The sequence below is a fragment of the Hemiscyllium ocellatum genome, chromosome 6 (assembly GCF_020745735.1).
Source record: "Hemiscyllium ocellatum isolate sHemOce1 chromosome 6, sHemOce1.pat.X.cur, whole genome shotgun sequence".
NCBI classification, from domain to species: domain Eukaryota; kingdom Metazoa; phylum Chordata; class Chondrichthyes; order Orectolobiformes; family Hemiscylliidae; genus Hemiscyllium; species Hemiscyllium ocellatum.
Genome location: NC_083406.1, coordinates 94,939,146 through 94,964,433, shown reverse-complemented (window position 1 = coordinate 94,964,433; position 25,288 = coordinate 94,939,146). Strand labels below are relative to the sequence as shown.

The 25,288-nt window shown below is 39.4% G+C and overlaps 1 protein-coding gene across 1 annotated transcript; it reads right to left on the bottom strand.

Annotated features, from left to right (window-relative positions):
* Positions 1-5: 5 nt before the first annotated feature.
* On the bottom strand, positions 6-23,537 carry exosc8 (exosome component 8). Its single transcript, XM_060826159.1, has 11 exons — positions 23,511-23,537; positions 23,188-23,224; positions 22,958-23,021; positions 18,955-19,028; positions 17,260-17,305; positions 10,791-10,896; positions 10,619-10,664; positions 6,330-6,426; positions 5,162-5,282; positions 1,277-1,383; positions 6-177 (listed from the first exon to the last, which is right to left on the bottom strand). The coding sequence occupies exons 1-11, from the start codon at positions 23,525-23,527 to the stop codon at positions 50-52; spliced, it is 843 nt and encodes a 280-aa protein (XP_060682142.1). The 5' UTR covers positions 23,528-23,537; the 3' UTR covers positions 6-49.
* Between the last annotated feature and the right edge of the window lie 1,751 nt (positions 23,538-25,288).

Here is a 25,288-nt window from a genome sequence, read left to right as displayed (position 1 = left end):
CATGATTTCAAAGACAAAAACTGATTTATTGTACAAGATTAACTCTTCACTATTTCACATTTATTGTGGGTGTTACACTCTTCATCACTTCAGTGAGCAGTTTATGGACTTCTCTGTGTCTTGTTTGAGCACGAACAATACAGTCCTGGAGTTTTTCACTGGAGAGACCACTCCCCCCTCCATATGGAAAGAAAAAGATAGAATGATTGGCAACAATGGTTATGTTCTTACTGAAACAATACAATCGAAGAAGGACAGTTCTTCATATTTAAATCATTGTTAAAACAAACATTCACATTACATGCTGAAATATCACTGTCTAACACAGGTCTTTTTCACAAGTGTCTTCCACATCTTATTTGAAGGCTTTCTAATATAGTAAAACTAAAATAAATCCTTGCACAGAATTATCAATTAACATTTTTCTTATAAATATCTGATGTCTAAAGTAATTGCACTTGGGGGAACAAAAGTTCTAGTACTTTTTGGTGGCTAAACCCAAGGTTTCTTATTAGTAATGATTTTACTGTATCTTTTTCCAGGAGTTGTAACTGATCTTTTAGCAAAATCACAAGAAACTTTGGGGGGTAGACAGGAAAGAAAATGAATTGGAGCCATCTTGTGACCTCAATGAAGGCCTAAATAAAGGGACTTAAGGAGAATGCCAGAAATTAAAGCCCTATTACTGTTGGTATTACGAGGGGGAAAACAGTTGATGGAAAATCATTAGTAAGATTTTTTTTTGGGTGGGGTGAGCCTAGGGTAGGACTTCGTAAAGGATAGGGTGGATCATATACAAAGTGAAGCTGCTAAGATCGATGGAACATCAGGTCAGAAGCACCAGAAACTTTTGATAACGGACTGGATGTGTGGAATGATATTGCTCTCAGCATGAAGTAGTACACCATCATTAGCCTTAGCATGTACTTTTGAACTGCCATAATGGTTTATTGCTTGTGTGAAGGAACAATTACTTTGCTGTCAGTTTTGTCATTTCATTATTCATTTCTATTTCAACTGGAGCATATATACTTATTTATATTCTGTCAGAACTGTACAGGGTCACATGTACTACCCTGTTCTCTAATTTTAACATCGGTAACAAATGAAAATGAACTAACTACCCAACAGGGCTGGTAGATGGCAAGTGGTGACATTTTTCAGCAGGTACAAGACAATATCAACTGGATAAAGGACATAAGTCCAAGAAAATCATGCAAAAGGACAGATTATGCCAAATCAGGATCATGCAAACTAGCATTTTATGTTAACACACCTGGCTTATGAACAGCACAAAGCCTATCCTCTTCATCAATTACTATAGTAGCCATCCCTGATGCCAACGTCTCCTCCTCTGCTGTTGGATCGACAATGAATATTGTGCTTTTTTAAAAGAGAAACATTTTAGAATATTCAAACTATCGGTTTCTCCCACAAAAACTTGTTTCCTAGCTTCAGTAATTCATATTACAATTTTGTATTTTGCAATAATAGCATAAAGATTGGAAACTGCAGTTCTTCTGTAATAATGCAAATTTATACCTGTGTGCATACAGCCAAATATGCAATAGATTTCAAATAAAATTCCACTAAAAACAAGTTTAAAAAAACATGGTTTGGCACCATTATGACATTCAGATTGTACAATGAATTATTATAATAATCCCCTAATGCATCTGTCATTTACCATTGATGAAAAAATAGAGTACAGTGAAGTAAGGTCTAGAGTTCAATTCTATTAAAATATTATTTAAAGAAATTAAAATCGTGGCATTTGGAATATTCCAATTACTGATAATTTTGTTTATTTATATAGACCTTAAATAATTAATTTAAAAAAATACTAATAAAAAGTCTGGTGAAAAGCTGTTGAATATTGGTCATTCGTCTTTGGGTCAGCATTCAAGCTTACTTTGATGAGACAAAAGCCTGCTTTACATACTGACTAGCAACCTTCATGGATAATCAATGCCTTCAGGACAGTCTGAAGCATTCCGCTTCTTCCCTTTTAGAGGCTACATCAATGTCCAACCACCACTACCCTCCTCCACTTTGCTGAACTTGTTCTCACATTGAGTGAGTTATTGTTCAAATCCACTTACACACTCCAAATACAAGGTATTTCATAGCCTGGGTTCTGGCTATGCTTCTCTTTTTTTTAAATGGAACATTCTTTCCATTCCCTCACACTCAAGTGTTTGGATAAAAAGGTATCAGTCATCCCTGCTTTTGCCTTCAAAATTTCGCTTCCAATTTACAACCTTCTCTTGCCTTCACATAGTCCATCTCCTACTCTTTGATTCTTTGCCTCCATGTCCAGTGATAGCTGACTAACCTCCATTTTCTAGGAGTAAAACTTTTTTGAATATCGCACTGGGATTTCAATCTAGATTCAGGTGACTATCAGCAACCATACACTGCTATCTCACTAGACCAACTGACTCATAAGTGACTTTAAAAGAAATACTTCAAATATCAGAAAGTTGTCTTTCTATAGCACTCTCGTTGAGCAAGTTAAATTTGTTAGAAACATAAAAAGGAGCTAGAGTATGTCACTTAGCTCTTTGAGCTTGTTGTGCCATGTAAAAAGAATTTGGCTGGTAATCTATCTGAATTCCACATTCCTGCACTATCCACTTCTCAATGAAGAGATTTCTCCTCATCAAAGACCTAAAGTTGCTGATCCATTCTGAGACTGTGACCCTGGGTCCTAGATTTCCCTACCATCTGGTCAAGCTTCCCATAATAAACAAATTACTTATTATTTTAAACTCAAGGGGATACAGGTCTAAGTGTATATCATCTTTCCTCACAGATCAACTCCCTTTTTGCAACAAATCTGACTATTGGACTTTCATTGCTCTTCTAGGCATCTTTAACGAAATGAAAATTGTACACTACTCCAGGAGTGGCCTCACTAATACCAGTACAATTGTAGTTAGACATCTTTACTGTTATATGCTAATTTCTTTATAATAAATGCATGCACACACTTAACTGAGCAAATACTGTGTAGTAACTGTGTGCTAATTCTCTGTGTTTCACATATAAGACACGCCAGGTTCCTCAACGTACATATTTCCCAGTCTTTCACCATGTTCCTACTGAAATGAATAACTTCACACTCTGCTTTCCATTTGACATTTCCCTCTCATTTAAATTGAATTTATCCTCAGGCTAGTTTCTCAACTAACTTTCAATCTGCAGCAAACTTGGAGAGGTAACACTGAATCCTCTCAACAATGTTGTTAGTAGATCATAAACAACTGAGTTCCATGTATTGAGTCTAGGTTAGAATGATGCTGGAAAAGCACAGCTGGTCAGGCAGCATCCGAGGAGCAGGAAAATTCGACGTTTCGGGCAAAAGCCCTTCATCAGGACTTATGATGATGTCCTGATGAAGGGCTTTTGCCCGAAACGTCAAATTTTCCTGCTCCTCGGATGCTGCCTGACCGGGTGCTCTTTTCCAACACCATTCTAATCTAGACTCTGATTTCCAGCATCTGCAGTCCTCACTTTTGCCTTCCATGTATTGATCCTTGCTCTAAACTGCTAAATGCAGACTGCCAACCTGAAAATGTTCCTGCTCTGTAGTTTGACTATTAACCAATCCTGAATCTAAGCTGACATACTAATCCAACTCCATGAATCCTAATTTTGTGAATTAAGCTCTTGTGTAGTATCCTATCACAAGATTTTCTGAAAATCCAATGGGCCTCTGATTACTTCCCATAATCTCTTCCTGTATCCATAAAATATTTCTGTTTTCACACCTTGCCAATCAACTCTCCTATTATTTTTTTCTTATTCCCTTATGATTTTCTCGGTCCTTTGAATCATAGAATCCCTACCGCACAGATAGAGGCCATTTGACCATCAAGTGTGCACCGACCCTCCAAAGAGCATCTCACCAGACTCTGCCACCAACCCTATAACCCTGCATTTTCCATGGCTAATCCACCTAACCTGCACATCCATGGACACGACTAGGCAATTTAGCATGGCCAATCCACTTAAACACATCTTTGGACTGTGGGATGAAACTTAGGCAGACATGAGGAAACTCCACACAAAATCCTCAATCTGTGCTAAATCCTCAATCCTCAGGCAATATTATAAGCTTCTTCCTTTAATCAATTAGTAACATTTAATTCCTGTTGTTAGCCATACTTAAACAATTTTTTTTTGCATTCCAGGCATGGCATTTGTTACAAATTATATATTAATTGTATTTCTAAACTTGAACCAGGAAAGTTAAATTTAAGACATTACTTGTTTATCATACTTTAACTTTACTACTTTTTTCTATTCCAAGTGAAATAAAGATGGAGAATGATCTCTACCAATCATACAGAGATAAAGTTGAGCAGATTCACAGAGGGTATCTAATATCTTTGAATAAAAAGGAGAGTGGAGATAGAGTTCAACACATCCAATCACTGCAAAGCAGGAATCAACTTAGCCAATAGAATACTGAAACATGTAGCCAAACTAAAAGGAGTTAAATTCAAAGGAAATCACACTTAAACTGTATAATACACTTGTTCAATTCTGGTCATCAGAAAAATTATACATTCAAACTGGGGAAGACTTTAAGCCATTTAGGAGATTTTAAAACTTTAAGCTATAAGATTTTTTAAAATGGAGAGACTCTGGTTTGACCGAATAGCTAGATGACAGCCAAATACAATTCCTGAATAATACTTTAAATTTAGAATTAAAAATCACACAACATCAGATTATAGTCCAACAGGTTTAATTGGAAGCACACTAGCTTTCGGAGCACCGTTCCTTCATCAGGTAGTTGAAGATAGGGTACACTAACTCAAACTGGTAAAATTTAGGACTGATTTCAGGAAGTCATTAATAACAAAAATGTGAATTAGATGTTCAGGTGGGACAGTGGACACAGTTTTTAAAAAAATTACAAACTACCTCCGCCTCCTTGACACTAATGAATGGAAAGTATTTCTAGATGGATGAAATAAAGCTGATTGCCTTTAGTAATTTGTGCTGTGACATGATCAATAAATTGTCTTCATAATGATTGTATTGCACTAAATGATTTGGAAAAAAGGATAACCCAGTCATAAGAATACAGCATAATCTCAAAATGATGTTATAAAGTGTTACAATACATTCACATTCAAATGTAACTTACTCATCAAAAATTGCAAAAGATGTAGCAACTGGATGATTTCTGATATTCAGTTGATTTTTCTGATTCATGTTAACTTCTGCCAAACCAGTTTCCTCACTGATCGATACTGCTGGTAATTGTACTGCAGACAAAGAAGAGTTAATTCTGAGTAATTTTCCAGATTTAGAAACAGCCAGAAAATGTAGCAATAGGTTTTACTAGAAATTAATGTGAAAAGCAAACTGTTTCATTATGTTGGACTTCTGAAAACACTGCTCTTTTACAAATATTACACATTTCAAAAATGTACACTCTGCTGTACAAACCAGTCAAACTCAAGAAAATGTTGCTGCACAAACACCTAATCATCCCACAAAACCCGTTTCTTTCCTTACACACCCAGCTAAATAAAATGCTTAATGTCCAACTCTTTAATATTTATCTTAAGAGAATGGAAACTAAATTTGTCATATAAAGCTCCAGATCTTTACTAATAACAATTAAAAACTCCTCTCACTGACAAGTTAATGAATGAACTGCACGAAACAGCAACAAACAAAAATTCAGCTAAGTGCAATTTGCACCAGAGCATATATAATAAAATGGTAAGCATCAAGAAGTGGCAATGAAGAGGTAACACCCAGAGAAAAAGGGAAAAAAAGCACACTGAAATATACTTATTTTCACATGCCTCACTTCCGATGCATTGCCATACACAAGTGGTTAGTTCATTTGGTTGGACAGCTGGTTTGTGATGCAGAGCCTCCAACAGTTCGGGTTCGATTCCCATACTGGCTGAAGTCACTATAAAGGGTCCCACTTTGCCAACCACCATTCTTGCCTGGGGCATGCTGAACCTTAAGTTAAACCATCACTAGTTGTCTCTCTCTCTCTAATGAGAGAACTGCCCTATGGTAACTTTACCTTATCCAAAATAAACACCAGTTTAATACAAATATTTCATGTGGAAACTTCTTAAAATTTAAATTCTGCAATAATTAAACATTAACATTGCATATTGAATCCATTTCACGAGTTCCATGGTGAGGTAGTGATGTGAAAGAATTTAAGTCAGGGTCTCCACTTGCTGAATTTCCAAATCTGGCTCGGCTGCTGATTGGAGGCAACTGATTTACAGGGAAAGATTAAATAAACGTGGCTTTTATTTTAAGAACATTGGCATCCTCACCATTTTTCAGTGCTGCTAGCAGGGCTATGATACAGGCATCCAATAAGTTTCCATCATAATCTAAGCACACCATGTCACAATATACAACCCAAGCAAGCTGAAAGAAAAGAAAAATACAGATACATCAATACTCAGATTTATAATGTGTTGCTGAACCAAAGTAATCCTCTATTGCCGCAGTATAATTAAGATGCACACCAAGTATCCAATGCACAGATACAGACGCAACCACATACCGCTAAGAGTGCTACAATTTCTCTCAGTATATTTGGTGACGTATAATAAAAACAGACAGGTTTCATGGTACTGTTCTTACAAACCCCTACGGGGCTGAAGAATCAGTGTGGACTTGTTGGGCCGAAGCGCCTGTTTTCATACTGTAGGGAATATAATCTAAAAAAAAGAGTAAATTATGAAATACATCTAAATATCCCACTGAAAGTCATTAAGCTCATGTGAACAACATTCACTTCAGTGGGACACTCATCAGGTACAAACATATCCCATGAAGGAACCTTGATTCAAGCATGCCCAACTAACCTCCACTCATTAACTTTGGTGTCCTGCATGAATGTATTCTTGGCCCCTCTTATTTGTCATCAAATGCTGCTCCTTCGTGACATCATCCAAAAGTACCGCATTAGTTTTCACATGTGATGATACCCAGCTCTACCCATAATCTTTCCACTCCTCCACTATCAATATGTATCTAACATCCAGAGTGGAATGAGCTGAAATTTCCCTCCAAGTAAATATCTATAAGATTGAAGCCATTGATTTTAGTTCTCTTTTCAAATGCCATTCCCTAACTACCAACTCCGCAGACAATCCAACCTTAAGCCAGTTGCTTCATAAGCTTAGTTTCATGTTTGATCCGGAGATAGTTTTCTGCCCTCATTATCATAGGGTCTATATGTTTCTAGCTCTGTAGTATCACCTGGCTTTGCCAGTCACAGTTCATTAGCTGCAAAAATCATCATTCCCATCAACATTGATAATAGATTTACAGAAACTTAAAATAAAATTAGGTCATTGAGACCTTTGAGCCTGTTTTGCTCATCTAACTGATGACTGATCATCTCACTCAGTAGCCTGTTCCCGCTTTCTCCTCATAACCTTTGACAGCATTAGCCTTAAGAACTATATGTGACACTTCCTTGAAAACATTCAATGTTTAGCCTCCACTGCTTTCAAGAGTAAAGAATTCCATTGGTTGATCACTCTGGGTAAAGAAATTTTCTATCATCATCTCATTCCTAAAAGGCCTACCCCATGTACTGTCACAAAGCTAGTCCTTTTTTTCTATAAGCTGTCCTTGGCTCAAGGATACTCTATCGTTGATATTATTCAGAGGGGTAATAAACCAGGCCGGGTTCTGATTAGACTGGTTTGATACAGAGATGAAAAAGGTTTTGACAGGCCTTTTGCTTATATGTGAACAGATGAGACTTCAGGCCAAGGTGGTCATGTTTTAGAAGTGACCTGTATAATGAAAGGGGAGTGGTCCACTTTCTAACTGAGCAATTTAGTTCAGTCCAGAACTAGTTGGGAGTTCAGCAGTGAGCTGTGTGGCAGCAAATTCTCTCTTTCTGCCCTACTATCCTCAAACTGTAAGCATGTGTTCCATTTGTGGTTTTTATGGGGGTTTGCTTATTGGGACTGTTATATTCAGGACAGCAGAATTAAGTCTAGTTTGGATAGACTGAGTTAGATTAGATTAGACTTACAGTGTGGAAACAGGCCCTTCGGCCCAACAAGTCCACACCGACCCGCCGAGGCGCAACCCACCCATACCCCTACATTTACCCCTTACCTAACACTACGGGCAATTTAGCTTGGCCAATTCACCTGACCCGCACATCTTTGGACTGTGGGAGGAAACCGGAGCACCCGGAGGAAACCCACGCACACGGGGAGAACGTGCAAACTCCACACAGTCAGTCGCCTGAGTCGGGAATTGAACCCGGGTCTACAGGCGCTGTGAGGCAGCAGTGCTAACCACTGTGCCACCGTGCCGCCCACGAGTTCTGTAGGGTTCTTTATTCTGTTCTTTGTGTTTCATTATGTAATTTTGTGAGTAAATCTTTTCGTTTGTTTTAAACCTGGTAGGCAACCTCACTAACTTACTCTGGGTAATTTTCACTGTACGCGTATTGAAACAAATTGCAACGTTATGGTCAGGGCTGCCTGCTAAAGAATCTTTTGAGTGGTCTGGCGTAGTTCATAACAGTACTTAGACTGAGACCCCTAGTACTAGACTGCACAGTCCTGGTGAAAACCCCTCCTGTGCTTACCTTGTCTAGCTATGTTTGATTTGTATAAGTTTCTGTGAGATCCACCCCCCCCCCCCATTCTTCAAAACCTCAGCGAATGTAGTCCTAAGTAATCCAGTCTCTCTTCATATGACTGATTCCTGAGATTGCAGAACTATCTGATAAACCTTTGTTAACCCCCTCAATAGTGAGAATATCACTTCTCAGATAAAGTGACCAAAGTTGCACACTCCAGGTATGGTCTCAGCAAGGCCCTTTACAACTGCAGCAAGGCATCTCTGCTCATTACTAGAATCCTCTCACTATACTAAGGATAACATATATTATTCACCTTCTTCACCGCCTGCTACACCTGCTTGCTTACTTTCAATAACTGATGTAGAAAGATACTTGGGTCTCATCGTACCACCCCCTTTTCCAATCTGTCATCTTGTTTTTACTACCAAAGTGAATAATCTCACACATATCCACATTATACTTCATCAGCCATCCATTTGCCCACACTCAACTTGCCCAAATCTCACTGAAGCATCTCTACATCCTCCTCAGAATTCACTCTCCCAACCAGATTTGTGTCTTCTGCATACTACATTTTGTCTCATCTATATCATCAATATTTAGTGAATAGCTCAGATGCAAACACTGATCCCTATAGAATCCTATTAGTCACTGGCTGCCACTCAAAAAAAAATCTGTTTGCTCCTATTATTTGTTCCTTGCCCGCCAACTAATTGTCTATCCATGTCAGTACAGTACCCCCAATTCCATGCACTTTAATTTTACATGCTAATCTCTTATGTAGGACCTTATCAAAAGCTTTCTCAAAGTATGCTGTACATCTCTATGACTCAACTATTCCAAGGAACTTCTAACTGTCTCCCAAATTCTACCTTTTATCAACTTGAGGTCATCCAAAATTCTGCTTCCCATGTTGTATCTTGCAGCAAGTTCCATTGCCCTATCACCGCTGTGCTCTCTGGCCTATGTAAACTCTCAGTCGACAACCTCAAAATACTCACTGGTTTCAAATCTGTCCCTTAAAATAATTAACAGCATTTGTGTTAATAGATGGGAGGAGAGTGTGACTAATCATTCAGAATGGCGACAACCTGTGCATCAAACTGCACAAAAACAACTTCTTATCCATGGGTCAAAGCAGCACAAGCAAAGGATCGAAAGGAAACTAAACCTTGCATTTCAAATCCCCTTACCTGGAGTGATGTTCTGCCTAAAGATACAGGTTGAGAATCAGTCTGTCACATGAAGACCTCTGGTGACTAGAGGTCAGCCCAAGTTCTCAAATGCCCTCTCCACCACACTCTATTCTATTGTTCAGATCTGAGAAATAACAGACACTCTCATGTAATGAGAAACTGAACACAAGAACTCTCTTACTCGGTCTTTGCATTCTTAGAACAGACAGCTAACTTCTCACACATGCTTGATTTCAAATAGTAAACACAACTCTCTAGTATAAAAATTTCATCATTTGTTCAGTTTGCGAGATTGTTTTGAATTTAATGGTTAGTTGTGATAGTGTTAAATATAATGTAATCATCAGCAAACAAACCAACTTATGGACCTAACAATAGAGGAAAGTTCATTGGTGAATCAGCTGAAGGGCCAAGGATGCCATCCTGAAAAATCTTTGCAGCAATGTCATGCGGCCGAGATAATTAGCATCCGACAGACATGTCCCTTTGTATTAGGTGTCACTTCGACCAGTAAGCAGTTTTCCTGCTTCCCATTGGTGTAGATTTTACCAGGGTTCCTCCATCCTAATACTCAGTCAATGCTACCTTTAGATCAATAGCAGTCACTTTCACTTCATTCTACAATTTACCACTTGTCTTTGTGAAGTAAGACTGCACTGAAGTCATGAAGTGATTGGTCCTGGTAGAACCAAAATAGCACTAGTGAGCAAAGTACTTAATAGCAACTAGAACTTGTATTTATGCAGCATCTTTAAAGAATTCAAAATGCTAGCCTCAAACTTTACCACTGAATTTTACTTACCTTCCCTTTTTCAATGCAGAGGTCCTCCTTTTGTATGATCTGTGAACTATATTTTTGAGAAAAAAAAGTTCACAAATGTTACATTTATCATACTGGTCTATTTTGAAAATATTTTAATATGCAACAGGACAAAAATAATTTGTTCAGTTACTGATGCAAATGAGATTCTTACTTTTCTATGACATCATAAATAAATTGACTCGCTGCTTGTGCTTGTTCGCTGGGAGGGCCAGGTCGAAACCTCGATGAACATAATGGTGGTAAATCTACATTTGGCACTGTTTTAAAATAAAAGGTTCTTTCGTTATTTTTGCCATGTGGACTTGCAGAGGAAAACAGAAACAAAAGTCAGCTATTCACCTTCAAGCTCATTCTATCATTGAATTAAGATCATGGTTGATCAGAATTTGAACTCTATTTAGCCACCTCACTGCATTTTTCCTTGCTACCCTTACTCACAACATATCTCAGCCATAAAACTTTCAACTGATCCAAAATCAATAGCCTTATGGGGAAAGAGATTTCCAGATTTTCACTGCCTTTGTGCATAAAAGGATCACTATTAAATGGCCTAGCTACAATTTTAAGATTGTGGTCTTCTCCTCTAGATGTCCAGCCAAAGAAATAGTCTTTCTGTATCGATCCCTATCAAAATTAAATCATTTTTAATACCTTGATTAGATCACCAGAACCTTCACGTTAAAAGGAAGAATAAAAAAGCAGAGTATTAATCAAAAGGGTAAAGGTCTGCAGATTTCTAAGGTGCAGAACTATCTAGGCATTCTAAGGCACGTTACAAAGAGTTAGCATACTGCTAAGCACATAATCAAAGAGGATACTGGGATGCTATCTTTTATTACACGAAAATTGAAGATATAATGCTGTAATGCAGGGCATAGTTGAGATCACATCCTGAATACCGTTCAGTTTAGATCTCCTTATTGGAGTAAAAATGTAAATGCATTGGAGGCGGTTCAGAGCACATTTACTGGATTGATATCTGGAACGAAGGGTGTTCGTGAGGAACGGTTAAACAGGCTAGGCTTGTTTTCACAAGTCTAGAAGAGCAAAGGGAGATTTGAGTATAGTTTATTAGATCTTGAATGATTCAGAAAAAGTGGATATGGAAATTACGTTCATTCTTGAGGATGGGCCTAGAACTGCAGAACACTTTTAAAAATAGGGTCACTCTTTAAAGATGGAGATGAGGAGAATTTTGCTCTTCCAGAGGGCTGGACAACTTTGGAACATAGCGCCTCAGGAAGTGACAGAGGTGGGGGTTACTGAATATTTTAAGGCAAAGGCTGATTGATTCCATTGTTCAAAAGGGGTCAAAGTTTATCAGCAAGCAGATGGGAATGCGGAATTTGGAACAAACAGATCAGCCATGACCTTACCTACATAAATTTAAGCACTTTGTACATTTGAATAGTTAAATCTCTTTACTACTCCCTAACTCATTTAACCAGAAGTTAATGCAGTGCTACAGGTAGTGCCAGCTGACTTGTATTCTATTAAGTTGCTGAAATGTGAGACATTTTCAGTCTGCACTATTAGAAGGATGTGAGGCCAGCTAGGAGGACTTGAAGGCTCTGCAACAATTTCCAGTAAGTCTCAATGGTAATTTGGAGTTTCATATCTGGAAGTTTCAAGTCAGTCAACTTGTGTTAATGAACAAAGGAACACTTACTTGCAGCTTCAAACAGAATATAAAATTAACTGGAAAAGAATTTTAAGTGTATAAAAGATGACAAATACTCTAAAAATGTTAGAAATCCAGTCGAGGACAATAGGACCCTAACTGGTCACTGGGGTGAGAAGCTACAAATCAACTGTTTCTAGCCACTTTAACGTTACTGATTACCATCAACTTCTAAAACCTGATGGAAGGCTATTGATTGATAGAGCAACTAAGACAGTTAGGCTTGGACACTACCTTGGGAAACTCTACTGAGATGTCCTGGGGTTGATACAAGCAGCGTCCAACAACCATCATCCTTTATGCTAGTTATGATTCAACCAGCTAAAGCAATCAAGAGTATGGTGCTGGAAAAGCACAGCAGGTCAGGCAGCATCTGAGGAGCAGGAGAATCGATGTTTCAGGAACAAGGCTTGTGGACCAGGGGGCTGAGAGATAAATGGGAGGAGGGCTGGGTTTGGGGGAAGGGAGGGAAAAGTGTGTGGCTGAGAATGCAACAGGTAGATGAAGGTGAGGGAAAGGGTAATAGATCAGAGAGGAGGGTGCAACGGATAGATGGGAAAGGTGATGGACAAGCCAAGAGGGCGGTGCCGAGTTGGAGGCTTGGGACTGAGATAATGTGAGGGGAGGGGAAACGAGGAAACTGTTGAAATCCACATTGATCCCATGTGGTTGCAGGGTCCCAAGGCAGAATATGAGGCGTTCTTCCTCCAGGCATCAGTTGGTAAGAGTTTGGCGATGAAGAAGGTCCAGGAACTGCATGTCCTTGATGGAATGTCATAGAGATGTACAGCATGGAAACAGACCCTTCACTCAAACCTGTCCATGCTGACCAGATATCCCAACCCAATCTAGTCCCACCTGCCAGCACCTGGCCCATATCTCTCCAAACCCTTCCTATTCATATACCCATCCAAATGCCTCTGAAATGTTGCAATTTTACCAGCCTCCACCACTTCCTCTGGCAGCTCATTTCATTCTCCTACCACCCTCTGTGTGAAAAAGTTGCCCCGTAGGTCTCTTTTATATCTTTCCCCTCTCACCCTCAACCTATGCCCTCTAGTTCTGGACTCCTCGACACCAGGGAAAAGACTTTGCCTATTTATCCTATCCCTGCCCTTCATAATTTTGTAAACCTCTATAAGGGCACGCCTCAACCTCCGACGCTCCAGGGAAAGCAGCCCCAGCCTATTCAGCCTCTCCATATAGCTCAGATGCTCTAACCCTGGCATCATCCTTGTAAATCTTTTCTGAACCCTTTCAAGTTTCACAACATCATTCTGATAGGAATGAGACCAGAATTGCATGCAATATTCCAACAGTGGCCTAACCAATGTCCTGTACAGCTGCAACATGACCTCCCAACTCATGTATTCAATATTCTGACCAATAAAGGAAAGCATACCAAACACCTTCTTCACTATCCTATCTACCTGCGACTCCACTTTCAAGAAGCTATGAACCTGCACTCCAAGGTCTCTTTGTTCAGCAATACTCCCTAGGACCTTACCAGTAAGTGTATAAATCCTGCTAAGATTTGCTTTCCCATAATGCAGCACCTCGCATTTATCTGAATTAAACTCCATCTGCCACTTCTCAGCCCATTGGCCCATCTGGTCAAGTTCCTGTTGTAATCCTCTTCGCTGTCCACTCTACTACACCTCCGATTTTGGTGTCATCTGCAAACTTACTAACTGTAACTCTTATGCTCGCATCCAAATCATTTATGTAAATGATGAAAAGTAGAGGACCCAGCACCGATCCTTGTGGTACTCCACTGGTCACAGGCCTCCAGTCTGAAAAACCCTCCACTACCACCCTCTGTCTTTACCTTTGAGCCAGTTCTGTATCCAAATGGCTAGTTCTCCCTGTATTCCGTGAGATTTAACTTTGCTAATCAGTCTCCCATGGGGAACCTTATCGAACGCCTTATTGAAGTCCATATAGATCACATCTACCGCTCTGCCCTCATCAATCCTCTTTGTTACTTCCTCAAAAAACTCAATCAAGTTTGTGAGAGATGATTTTCCATGCACAAAGCCATGTTGACTATCCCTAATCAGTCCTTGACTTTCCAAACACATGTACATCCTGTCCCTCAAGATTCCCTCCAACAACTTGCCCACCACCAACATCAGGCTCACTAGTCTATAGTTCCCTGGCTTGTCCTTACCACCTTTCTTAAACAGTGGCACCACTTTAGCCAACCTCCAGTCTTCCAGCACCTCACCTGTGATTATCGATCATAGCAATCACTTTTCTAGCTTCCCACAGAGTTCTAGGTACACCTGATCAGGTCCTGGGGATTTATCCATCTTTACTTACTTCAACACATCCAGCACTTCCTCCTCTGTAATATGGACATTTTACATGATGTCACCATCTATTTCCCTACAGTCTATATCTTCCATATCCTTTTCCACAGTAAATACTGATGCAAAATACTCATTTAGTATCTCCCCCCATTTTCTGTGGCTCCACACAAAGGCCACTTTGCTGATCATTGAGGGGCCCTATTCTCTCCCTAGTTACCCTTTTGTCCTTAATGTATTTGTAAAAACTCTTTGGATTCTCCTTAATTCTATTTGCCAAAGCTATCTCATGTCCCCTTTTTGCCCTCCTGATTTCCCTCTTAAGTATACTCCTACTTCCTTTATACTCTAAGGATTAACTCGATCTATCCTGTCCATACCTTACATATGTTTCCTTGTTTTTTTGAACCAAACCTTCAATCTCTTTAGTCATCTAGCATTCCCTATACCTACCAGCCTTTCCTTTCACCCAAACAGGAATATACTTTTTTCTGGATTCTCGTTATCTCATTTCTGAAGGCTTCCCATTTTCCATCCGTCCCTTTACCTGCGAACATCTGCCCCCAATCAGTTTTCGAAAGTTCTTGCCTAATACCGTCAAAGTTGATGTGTTCAGCCACAGAATGATGGGGTTGGATGGTGCGGGTGTCCCAGAGATGTTCTCTGAAACAATCCGCAAGGAGGCATCCTTTCTCCCGGATGTACAGGAGACCACATCGGGTGCAACGGATACAGTAGATGACATTGGTGGAGGAAGAGGTAAATTTCTGTAAGACGTGGAAGGATCCTTGTGGAGACCAACGCCTGGTGGGAGAACGACTCTGATAAAGAGCTTATGCCCGAAACGTCAATTCTGCTGCTCCTCAGATGCTGCCTGACCTGCTGTGCTTTTCCAGCACCACACTCTCGACTCTGATCTCCAGCATTTGCAGTCCTCACTTTCTACCAACCAGCTAAAGCATCCAATCTCCAGAAGTGCTGACTGCCTATCTTCGAGGTCCCCAGCATCACAAAAGCCAGTCATAAACCAATGAGATTCAATCTATTTAATAAAGAAATGACTAGGTGAATTCAGCACAACATGGGATGTAACAATATTCTAACTGTGACACTAAAGTCTAATGGCTAGGTGCACAATTAACTCCTGACAAATCCATTTCATGGCGGCTACAACCCTGACACTGATCTAACAGTGTGCAAAATTGCACAGATATTTTTCTACACAGTGCAGGACAAATCTAATTCAGCCAATTATATTCTATTAGTCTACTTAACCAAAAACACTGCTAACAAAAGCAGTGTTAGCTTGTTGTGCTAACAAGCAACAAACCCACCAATGACCTGCTCATAAATGCTCTTTTCAAACTCCATCTGGACCAAGACAAAATATGGGCAAAAGAGCTGAATATCAGAGATGAATGGGGTGTGACTGCCCTCAACATCAAAGCAGAATTTAGTTAGAGTTGTGGCATCAACGTTAAATTGAACTTATTGGGAACTGAGGGAAAACCCTCCACTGCTTGGAACAGTACCTAGCAAAATCATTTTCAGCTGCATCATCAGTGACAAGCCCTCCATCACAAAGGTTGGATGTGGAATGTTTACTGATGATTGCAACTCATTCAATACCACTTATTACTCCTTATTTAATGAAGCAGTGTGCCCAGATTCACCAAGAACCTGGACAAATTTCAGTCCTCACTTGAAGTTATGGTTGCATTCCTGAAAATCACAATTTGAAGTGAAAGAAAGTTGAAGTCAATCACAAGCTCCCATAGAAATCAACATAACAACTGGAGTGGAGTTCCTTCAGACATTTCTTGTTCAGAAAAAAAAGCAATGACTAGGTTGGCCTGCATGTATGTGACACTATGATTTTCTAGCTGAAATAACTTGCGTTATAAGTAAATCATTAAATATAAATGAAACACTGAACAGTTAAGTATGCCAGGATGTTTCTCAACAGGAAACATCTTTGAAACATGAAGGTGAAATATGTACTTTCCTCTGAAAATAAATTGTAAAGTACAGAAAAATTAGTTGTAAGTAGTATGCAAAAGCTTAGTTCAGGGAGTATAATTCCAATTATCCAGGCTCCATCTATTGGCAGAAGGAAGTCAATGCAGGCAGAACTATCTGTATAGGGGAGGCCAGAGCTTTCATGCAAGTCCAGAATGAGTCTGGACAGAGGCGGACACTGGACACTTTAAATGCAAGAACACAAGGCAGAAGCAGGAAAGAGTGGGTGCGTTTGAGAGCTAGTGAAGAGGCACTGAAAGCAGAAACATTGGACAAAAGGTCTTGACAGCAAACAAGCCACAGAACTGTGTAACTGAAACTCCCGATATAAACCGAGTTAAATTTAAAACGGGACTTACTGTAACAAGTGCCATACATGCCATGCAATGGCAAGCTAAGTTCACCATCACTTTCTCCAAGGCAGTTGAGGGTGAGCAATAAATGTTGTCCCTGCCAATGCCATTCACATTCCATGAACAAGTCAATAAAAACCTTAACCATTTCAGAACAGGAGATTAGCACCACATTTGAAATGAAGTGCCAACTCAATTACACTACTGCAATTTTACAGGCTGAATTGTCATTTTTTAAAAATTTTAGCAGTAACGCACCTACATATCCTTTATTTGATGCATCTACAGTTGGTGTTGCAAATTCCTGTAAAGTAAAAAGTAATTTGATTATTTTATTCACACTACTTTTCCACTGGCCTTAAAACAAGCCTGAATACCAAGCACTTTTAATGTAAGATAGAATAATGCTGCACATTTTCAATGTTAATTATAAAATTTCTTTAATTGGAACAATTTTAACTTTGATAAAATCAGAGGTAGTTTAATGTTCAGTCATCATTAACGACTATTTCAGCTTCTTGAATCCCAAAATTACAAAGGCCTTTTGGTGTTTTCCAATTCTCTTTTATTTCCTCTTTGCTAACTGGGGAAACAGTATTACGTCTGCAAAGATCAACATTACTGGGGAGGCACTATGGTTCATAGCGCCAAGGACCCAGGTTTGAATCCACCCTTAGGCAGCTGTCTATGCAGAGTTTGCATGTTCTCCCTGTGTCTGCAAGGGTTTCCTCCAGGTGTTCCAGTTTCCTTCAACAGTACAAATGTGTGCAAGTTAGGTGGATTGGCCATGCTATATTGTCCCATAGCGTCCAGGGAAGTGTTGGTTAGGTGTGTTAGCCATGGGAAATACAGGGTTAAAGGGATAGGGTAGGGGGTTGGGTCAGGGGTGGGATGCTGTTTGGAAGGTTAGTATGGACTTGATGGATTGAATGGCCTGCTTCCACATGCAGAAGTTCTATGATTAGAAATCTGAAGCCACTGTTAAAAAGGTGCTAGGGTGCATACTTTAAGTCTTCCAATGATGAGTTTGCAGTATTTTCAGCCTGGAATATAGTCCAGTTCAGGATAAAACTCTGTGCAGAAGGCTATCTGCTACAATACAATTTCCCCGACTTCTTACAGCAATCATAATATGGTCACACTTCAGAGAAATTGGCTAAATCATCCAAAAATAATATGCCCATGTCCATTTGGAACTCAGATGGTGAGATTGTCCAAACTAAGTTTTATTATGGAGCCGGACAGTGTTATTGTTTCCTCCCAAATATTTTAAAAAGTGTCACACATGACTAGTTTCAAATGCAACCACCAAAATGCAAATACTGCATTTATTTCACTCAGGAAGGTCTCACAAAAAGTAATGCACACTCTCTGCACATACTGGGGCATCTCTAGTTCTGAAGGGTGACTGGACTTGAAATGTTAACTCTGCTTTCTCTGCACAGATGCTGCCTTATCTGCTGAGTTTCTCTGTGTCTATCTGTGTCTTCAAAATGTTTAAGGATTCGGTTTCCACCTTTTGAGGATGGGAGTTCCTAAGTCTCTCGACCCTGAGAGAAAAAAATTCTTATCATCCCTGTCTTCACAGAATCATTCTGGTACAGATTTGACCATTTGCCTCATCATGTCTGCACCTGTCTTAAGTGGGTGACCCCATTTCTTTAAACAATGACCCTGGTTCTAAATTCTCCCATGTGAGGAAACATCCATCTTGTCAAGACCTATCAGGATCGTGTATGTGTTCAATCAAGTCACTTCTCAGCAGGGTACCTGACTAAATAATAAATCATATCCTCCAAGTTATCTCAGTCTGTTTTCTTCAACCTATGAAACAAATGCTATTTATTAGCTATTAGATAATAATCAATATAATGACTGCATAAGAACTTTAAAAACTGAGTAGAATAAAACTGCAAGAAACACAAGGTAAAAAGCTGAATGTTGATATCTCACCACTTTAATGCCACAAACAACCGTCGTGTTCCCCAGCTTTACCAGTGCAGAACCATCTGCAGTTGTAATTGAACCTGTAACATCAGACCTGAAGTCAGAAAAGCATAGTTTCAACAGGTTATTTTTCCTGTTTCAAGACAGATTCCTTTTTTTAAAAATTGTAACAAGTAAACATACAAGCAAATAGTGAGCGGTGACTCCACTTTAGAGGGCATCAAATAAGTTACATTATTTGTCACATTGTCATTAGAATCTCATTCTATAACAAAGATAGAATCTAAGAGATTCCTATTAATCTCACCAGTCAGCAGTTAGTAAATGCATGAATAAAAATACACACGCATAATATTAACTTCCTTGTAACTGTTCACACTTCTCAAAATCATTTCTAAGATCTAAACTAATACCTAGCTTTACTGCATCATTTAACTTGTATAAACGAGTTAAGCTGATATAAATTACTAATATGTTCAACTAATTATTGGAGTCCTCATCACTACACATCCAACATATGTATTTATAAAGATCTTTTAATGGAGGAAATCTTTAAGGAATGTAGTCAGACTAAAAACGGACAGTAACATTAGATGGGGTGATTAAACACTTGGCAAAGACATTTCAAGAAAGGGCTTAAGAGAGCAGAAGAAGTAATTCTAGAATTTAAAGATTAGGTAGTTGAAGGCACAGCACCCAGTGGCAGGGCGAAGAGATAGGTCAGAGTTGGAATAACATAAAGTTATTGGAGAATCCAAGGCTGAAGGAGATTAAACTGATAGCCTGAAGTAGGATTAAAGAGTAGGTCAAGTAGAAGGATGAACCTTAAATTTAATCCCCAATTTTCATCTCCAATATATGCCGTGACTGAAGTTGAAATATATCGCTGAATAGGCACAGGATATCTTTTACCCTGGCACCAGGGAGGCAACATACAATCCTGGAGTCTTACTAACAGCCACAGAAATGCCTATCTGTGCCCCTCTTCTAATGCTACCACTCACCTACACTCAAGCCTCCCTGCTGTCCAACAGAGTCAATCCTAGCACTATCTGGCTCCTGCTGTTCCTTTCCCCTGAGAGGCCATTCCCTCCCCTCCATTCCAAGCACTTGTTTCCAGCTCCCACTCACAGAAAAGACAAACAGTCAAACAAATAAAGTTAAAGGGATAAATAAAAGAAACGAACAAAACTGGCCAGATAATTTAAATGCATGGTTTCACAGGCGGAGACAGGGACTCCTTGACGTTTCCAGTAAAACAAGCAATCGAGGTCACCTTTTCACTTCACTCAGGTACAGGTAATAATATTTCTAACTCAGTTTTTTACTCTTTACACTTTGGGAATCAGGTGACAGAGATTAGGCAACAACACGTTGTGTCATCAGCAGAAATTCTCTCCTCTGCTTGTGTTGGACTGAAGGGTTTCCATGCTGTACATCTCTATGATTCTATGGCTCAAAAACCACAGATCAAAAGAACAACTTCAGCTCTGGTCTTGCCCTGATATACTGACTATCTTTTCTGAGATGCCTCAATTACCATTCAAAATCTGTCATCTGCTGGACTATAGAGTCTCTCCCAGACTTGCCAGAACCAATTCCTAGGTACTAATCTTGTTAATAGCCAACATCTGTTATATACTTAACACAATGTTGTTCCGGCCTCCTCTGGACAACTTTCAATGGCAGTATATCTTTCCTAGGTAAAGAAAATTCTTCACTCAACAGGAAAAATGAAAATATAGATCAACTGCAGAATTCCAAACTGCCAGGAGATCAAGGTGTTCACAAAAGGTTCCTAAGCAGGTACAGCAAGTAAGGTAGCTAATGGAATCCTATCCTTTATTATGAGAGAAATTCTATATAAATGTAAGGACATTTTGCTTCAGCTATACAAAGCATTGGTGAGACCACTTTCAAATACAATGTGCAGTTTTGGTCATCTTATTTAAGGAAGGATAGAAAATCATTGGAGTTGATTTAGAGGAGGTTTACCATATCAATACCTGGAATGAACAGATTATCTTATAAAGGGATAGACTAGACAGGCTGGGCTTATTCCCATTGGAATTCAGAAGAGAGGTGGCATGATTAATGTCTTTACAATCTGGAATGATCTCGATAAGATAAAGGAGGAAAGGATGCTTTCTCTTGCCAGAATTAAGGAGCATTGTTTTAAAAATTAAGGGTCGCTCTTTTGGGACAAAATTAAAAAGTTTTCCCTCATTCTGAATTCTCTCTCTCAGAAGGTGGAGGTGGAAAGATTCTTGTTAGACAAAGGAGTCAAGGGGTATTGAGGGAAGATGCAAATGTGGAATTCAAAACAAACAGACCAGCCACAAATTTTATTGAATAATGGAACAGGCTTGGGGATTCAATAGCTTACTGTACTTCTGTTCCTCATTCATATGATCATAAACATTTTCACAATCAGTTTCAGAACTGGAATTAATGTATTGAAGAAGCTCGAAGAAAAATATCTTGAACAAAAAAAATATATTATCTTCACCGATCTCACCAAGACATTCGTGACAACAAGAGAGACCTATTTAAGCTGTTGGAGAAAGTTGGATGCCTGAAGTTGTTCAATGTGATCTCTTCATTCCATGATGACCTGATGGGTAAGTTACAGCAGGGCAATACAATGGGTAAACTACAGCAGAGCAATAGTATTGGTACCCACTGAGATGCAGTGGGCTCAAAGAGAGTTGTTTGCTGACACTGACATTCTTTTGCATATTTTTCTTTTTGCTGCTTTCATTTACCTTTAGATCCTGTATAGAGGTTCTCTACTTATATACCAGTACAGGATGAAATCCAAGACAAAAATGAATTAGGTTCACGTCAAACAATGTGTAGATAATGCTAAAATTCCATTCTGAGAAAAATCTGCAGTTGCAAAGGATAGAATTTCTTGCACTAGTAACAAATTTGATTTGACCATCAGGATCAGGAAGTCAAATGTTAAGGTGTATGTTAATGTCACACTGCCAAACTATCAGCACTAACAATGTGATTTTGGAGGTTGTTAATAGTTTCAAGTATTAGGTTCCATAATTACTAGCCATCAGTTTCTTGATGCTAAAATCAACACATGCATTACAAAAGCTGCAACGGTTTTATCCAAACTGAGTAAGAGTGCATAAAACAACAGTAATCTGACTAAGAACAACAAAGTACAAGTCACGATCAGCTGTCCCTAGTAGCCACACACACATGATAAGGACCACAAATTTGACTGGGACAACACAAGGATCACAGGACAAGCCAAACATAAGACAGTCAGAGGATTTCTAGAAGCATGGCACTCATCCACGGACTCCATCAACAAACACCTAGACCTAGACCCAATAGACCAGCCACTACAATAAACTACTGGATCCAGCAACTGGAAGCAGCTGGAACAGAAGCAAGTAAAATCCGGAAGACATAGTAGGGCAGCGCTTCGCATGAGGCTCCAATGCACTGAATGTGTCCCCTACTCAGGGGACGAAACGTCTGCAAATCAACTTCCCAGCTCGACGAATATACCCACAACCACAGCAACCAGCACTGAAGCCTTACAGAAACCTTGAACTTACTCATCACTCTTACGCCCTTTGGTCTCATTGGATAAATGACTGCCACTTTCCCAAAGGCAGTAGTGGCTACGTGATCATGACCTTTTGGTGTCCATCTCTCTGCAAGATCATCGGTGAGATATGGCAGACATTGACAATGACAACTGGACAGTCCTCGAAGCCATAATCTCTGCAGTTAATTCTTTGGAAAGGCAGTGAAAGAGACAAGCAGAAATGCAAAGCTGAGCTGGCTGTGAGAAGTTCCAAACAAAACAGGGTCCAGAAAAGTCCAATGTTCTCCTCTGTAAATACAGTAGAGACTGCCATGCTAAATTACTTTAAAACATTTTCATTTTAGAGAAATTGCTTTAAGTGGTCATTAAGGGTTGCAAAGTTATTAAATCTGAACTTTACAAATGGAAGCACTTGATAAACTGTGCAATTCTCACCTATGTTGAGAGTTGTTGTTCTGAATTCCCCCAGCTCCCTTCCATCAGGTCGACAATTTTCTTTCTAAAACACATGAGGATATCATTTAAAAGGTTTTCGCATCATAGTTCAAAGGTACAGCTAGCTTCACTGTAGGATCATTCCATAGTTCCAACAACATTCTCTCTCAAAAATTCACAAAGTATAAATCTCACAAAAGTAAGTTGTCCAGAGATGACAAATAGCCTACCAGAAATTTCCTGTAGTATTCCAAAGGCTCTACCATTCTAAAATAAAAAGGAAAGGGAATACAATGCAATATTATATTGCATCATTCATGATTAAAAATATTAGAAAGACAATTTGCACAACACTTTCACACCATCAACATCTCCCACACCATCAGGCTCCCCTCCCTCTTTCCCACCCATTCCATCTCTCCCCCTCCCTTGCCCTGCCTCTCACTGCCCCCACTCCCACAGCCTCTGCCTCTGCCTCTCTCTCTCTCACTCACTCACTCCCTCCCCTTCCCCCTCACTCCCTCTCCCCTCACTCCCTCTGCCTCTCACACACTTGAATCCAGCCGCCATCCTTCTCCTTCTTTCTGAACCATGTGAACCTGGGATATGGATTCGCAGATTCCTCAAAGAGACCGGAAGATTTACGAGCTTTCTTCCTTCATTGATTTGCGCTGATTTTGTTTTCTTCTTCTTGTCCTACAATCCCCGCGTTGTAGACGACATGTCCGCGTGGTAAGCTTTATTTTCTTTTTATTTTGCAGTGTTGAATGTGCTGAAGGGAAATGGAAACCATGTGGCCAGTTGGTCCAGGCACGATGATTGACAACTGTAGCCTCAGGAAGCAATATTTTGCAACTCCTTTTAACCAGGCTGCATATATATTTTTGTATTTATTAAAAATACTGTACATCTAATATGATTAAATTAAACACTGTATTCTTCCTAAAGTTTATGGTGAAAAAAGGTCAGTTTCAACACTATAGGAGCAGAAAATAAGCCATTTGGCCCATCGAGTTTGTATCCTAACTAAGTCACACCATAATATTTAAAGAATTGGATGTAAGACAAATTGTGAAGAATTTTTCAACTGTAGTCCTTAATTGCACTGAAATGGCAACAACTAATGCTGATAACAGCATTTAATAATCTGTCATTAAACTAAATAGTGCATTTTCTTTAAAAAAAACAGATGACAGGACAAGATAACATTACAGCATTTGACTGTTGTAAACAGAACAGAATACACCAACTGTTGAGATCATAACTGGCACAAATAATCTCAGTTCCAAGATATATCTGCAGGAGTTCTTCGGGATGGTGTCCTAGACCCAACTACCTTTAGCTGCTTTGTCAAATACCTTTCCTTCCATCTCTGGTCAAAGTGGAGTTGTCCCTGATGATTGCATGATCTTCATTTGTGAGAATCAGACATGAATTCAATTGAACTAGGTTTATTGTCACATATACTCACATGATTACAGTGAAAAGTTTACAAGTCATCACTTACAGCACTATCTTAGGTACAAAGGTACCTAGGTACAGATTCTTAGATACAAACCAGACAAATAAGGAAAACAATGGTAAAGAGTTAAACATTGCAGTCCTTCTTACTAAAAAGTGGAAAAACAAAGAAACATAGTTAACAATTCAACAGCACAGTTCCTCAGTGCCTGGTCATGCTGAACTTGCACTCCTCACAAAGGCTCAACATCCCCCCTCACCCCATTGCCACCCTGGACTCATGAATCGCCACTCTTCCCACTGGCCACCCCAGGTAGCCTGCTCCCGCTCTCACCGCCAGCCACCTCAAGCTGCCTGCTCCCACAATATCCACACACACGACCTGGACAACGTTTTAGCTTAGGCTTCATCCTTCTCGGAGGTGGATGTTGCAGGTACTTTTGATGGAACTTTCGTGAATTGTCACAGTGCATCATGTAAACGCTACTGCCACTGTGTGACAGTGATGGAAGATTTGTCTGTTTAAAGCAATGAACAAGTGAAAAATGTGTAAAGCAATACCATTCCACATATCTAACAAACATTCCACATATCTAACTCTGATAGAGGGAAAAATGTATTGTCATTGCATTGTTGTTTGAAGTGCTAACCAAATGTGCTGGTGTTGCCGTTATTGAATGCCCCACAATTATTTGGACGTGTTGACCAGAAACTGAACTCTATATATTTTGCTACAAGAGCAGATCAGAAACTTGGAATTCTGCAATAACTTACTTGCTAAATCTGCTGAGCTCAGGTCAGGAGTATGAAGGAATATTCTCGATGTTTCCTTCACTGTTGCTGGGATAAAATCCTGAAAGTCCTTTAGTA

What these genes read in the sequence shown, in the direction of transcription:
- exosc8 (XM_060826159.1), bottom strand. An exon ending in AACAACAACTCTCAACATAG is followed by an intron (nt 19,029 to 22,957) that starts GTGAGAATTGCA and finishes CTGATGTTACAG; the next exon opens with GTTCAATTACAACTGCAGAT. An exon ending in ATTTATGATGTCATAGAAAA is followed by an intron (nt 10,665 to 10,790) that starts GTAAGAATCTCA and finishes TCAAAAATATAG; the next exon opens with TTCACAGATCATACAAAAGG.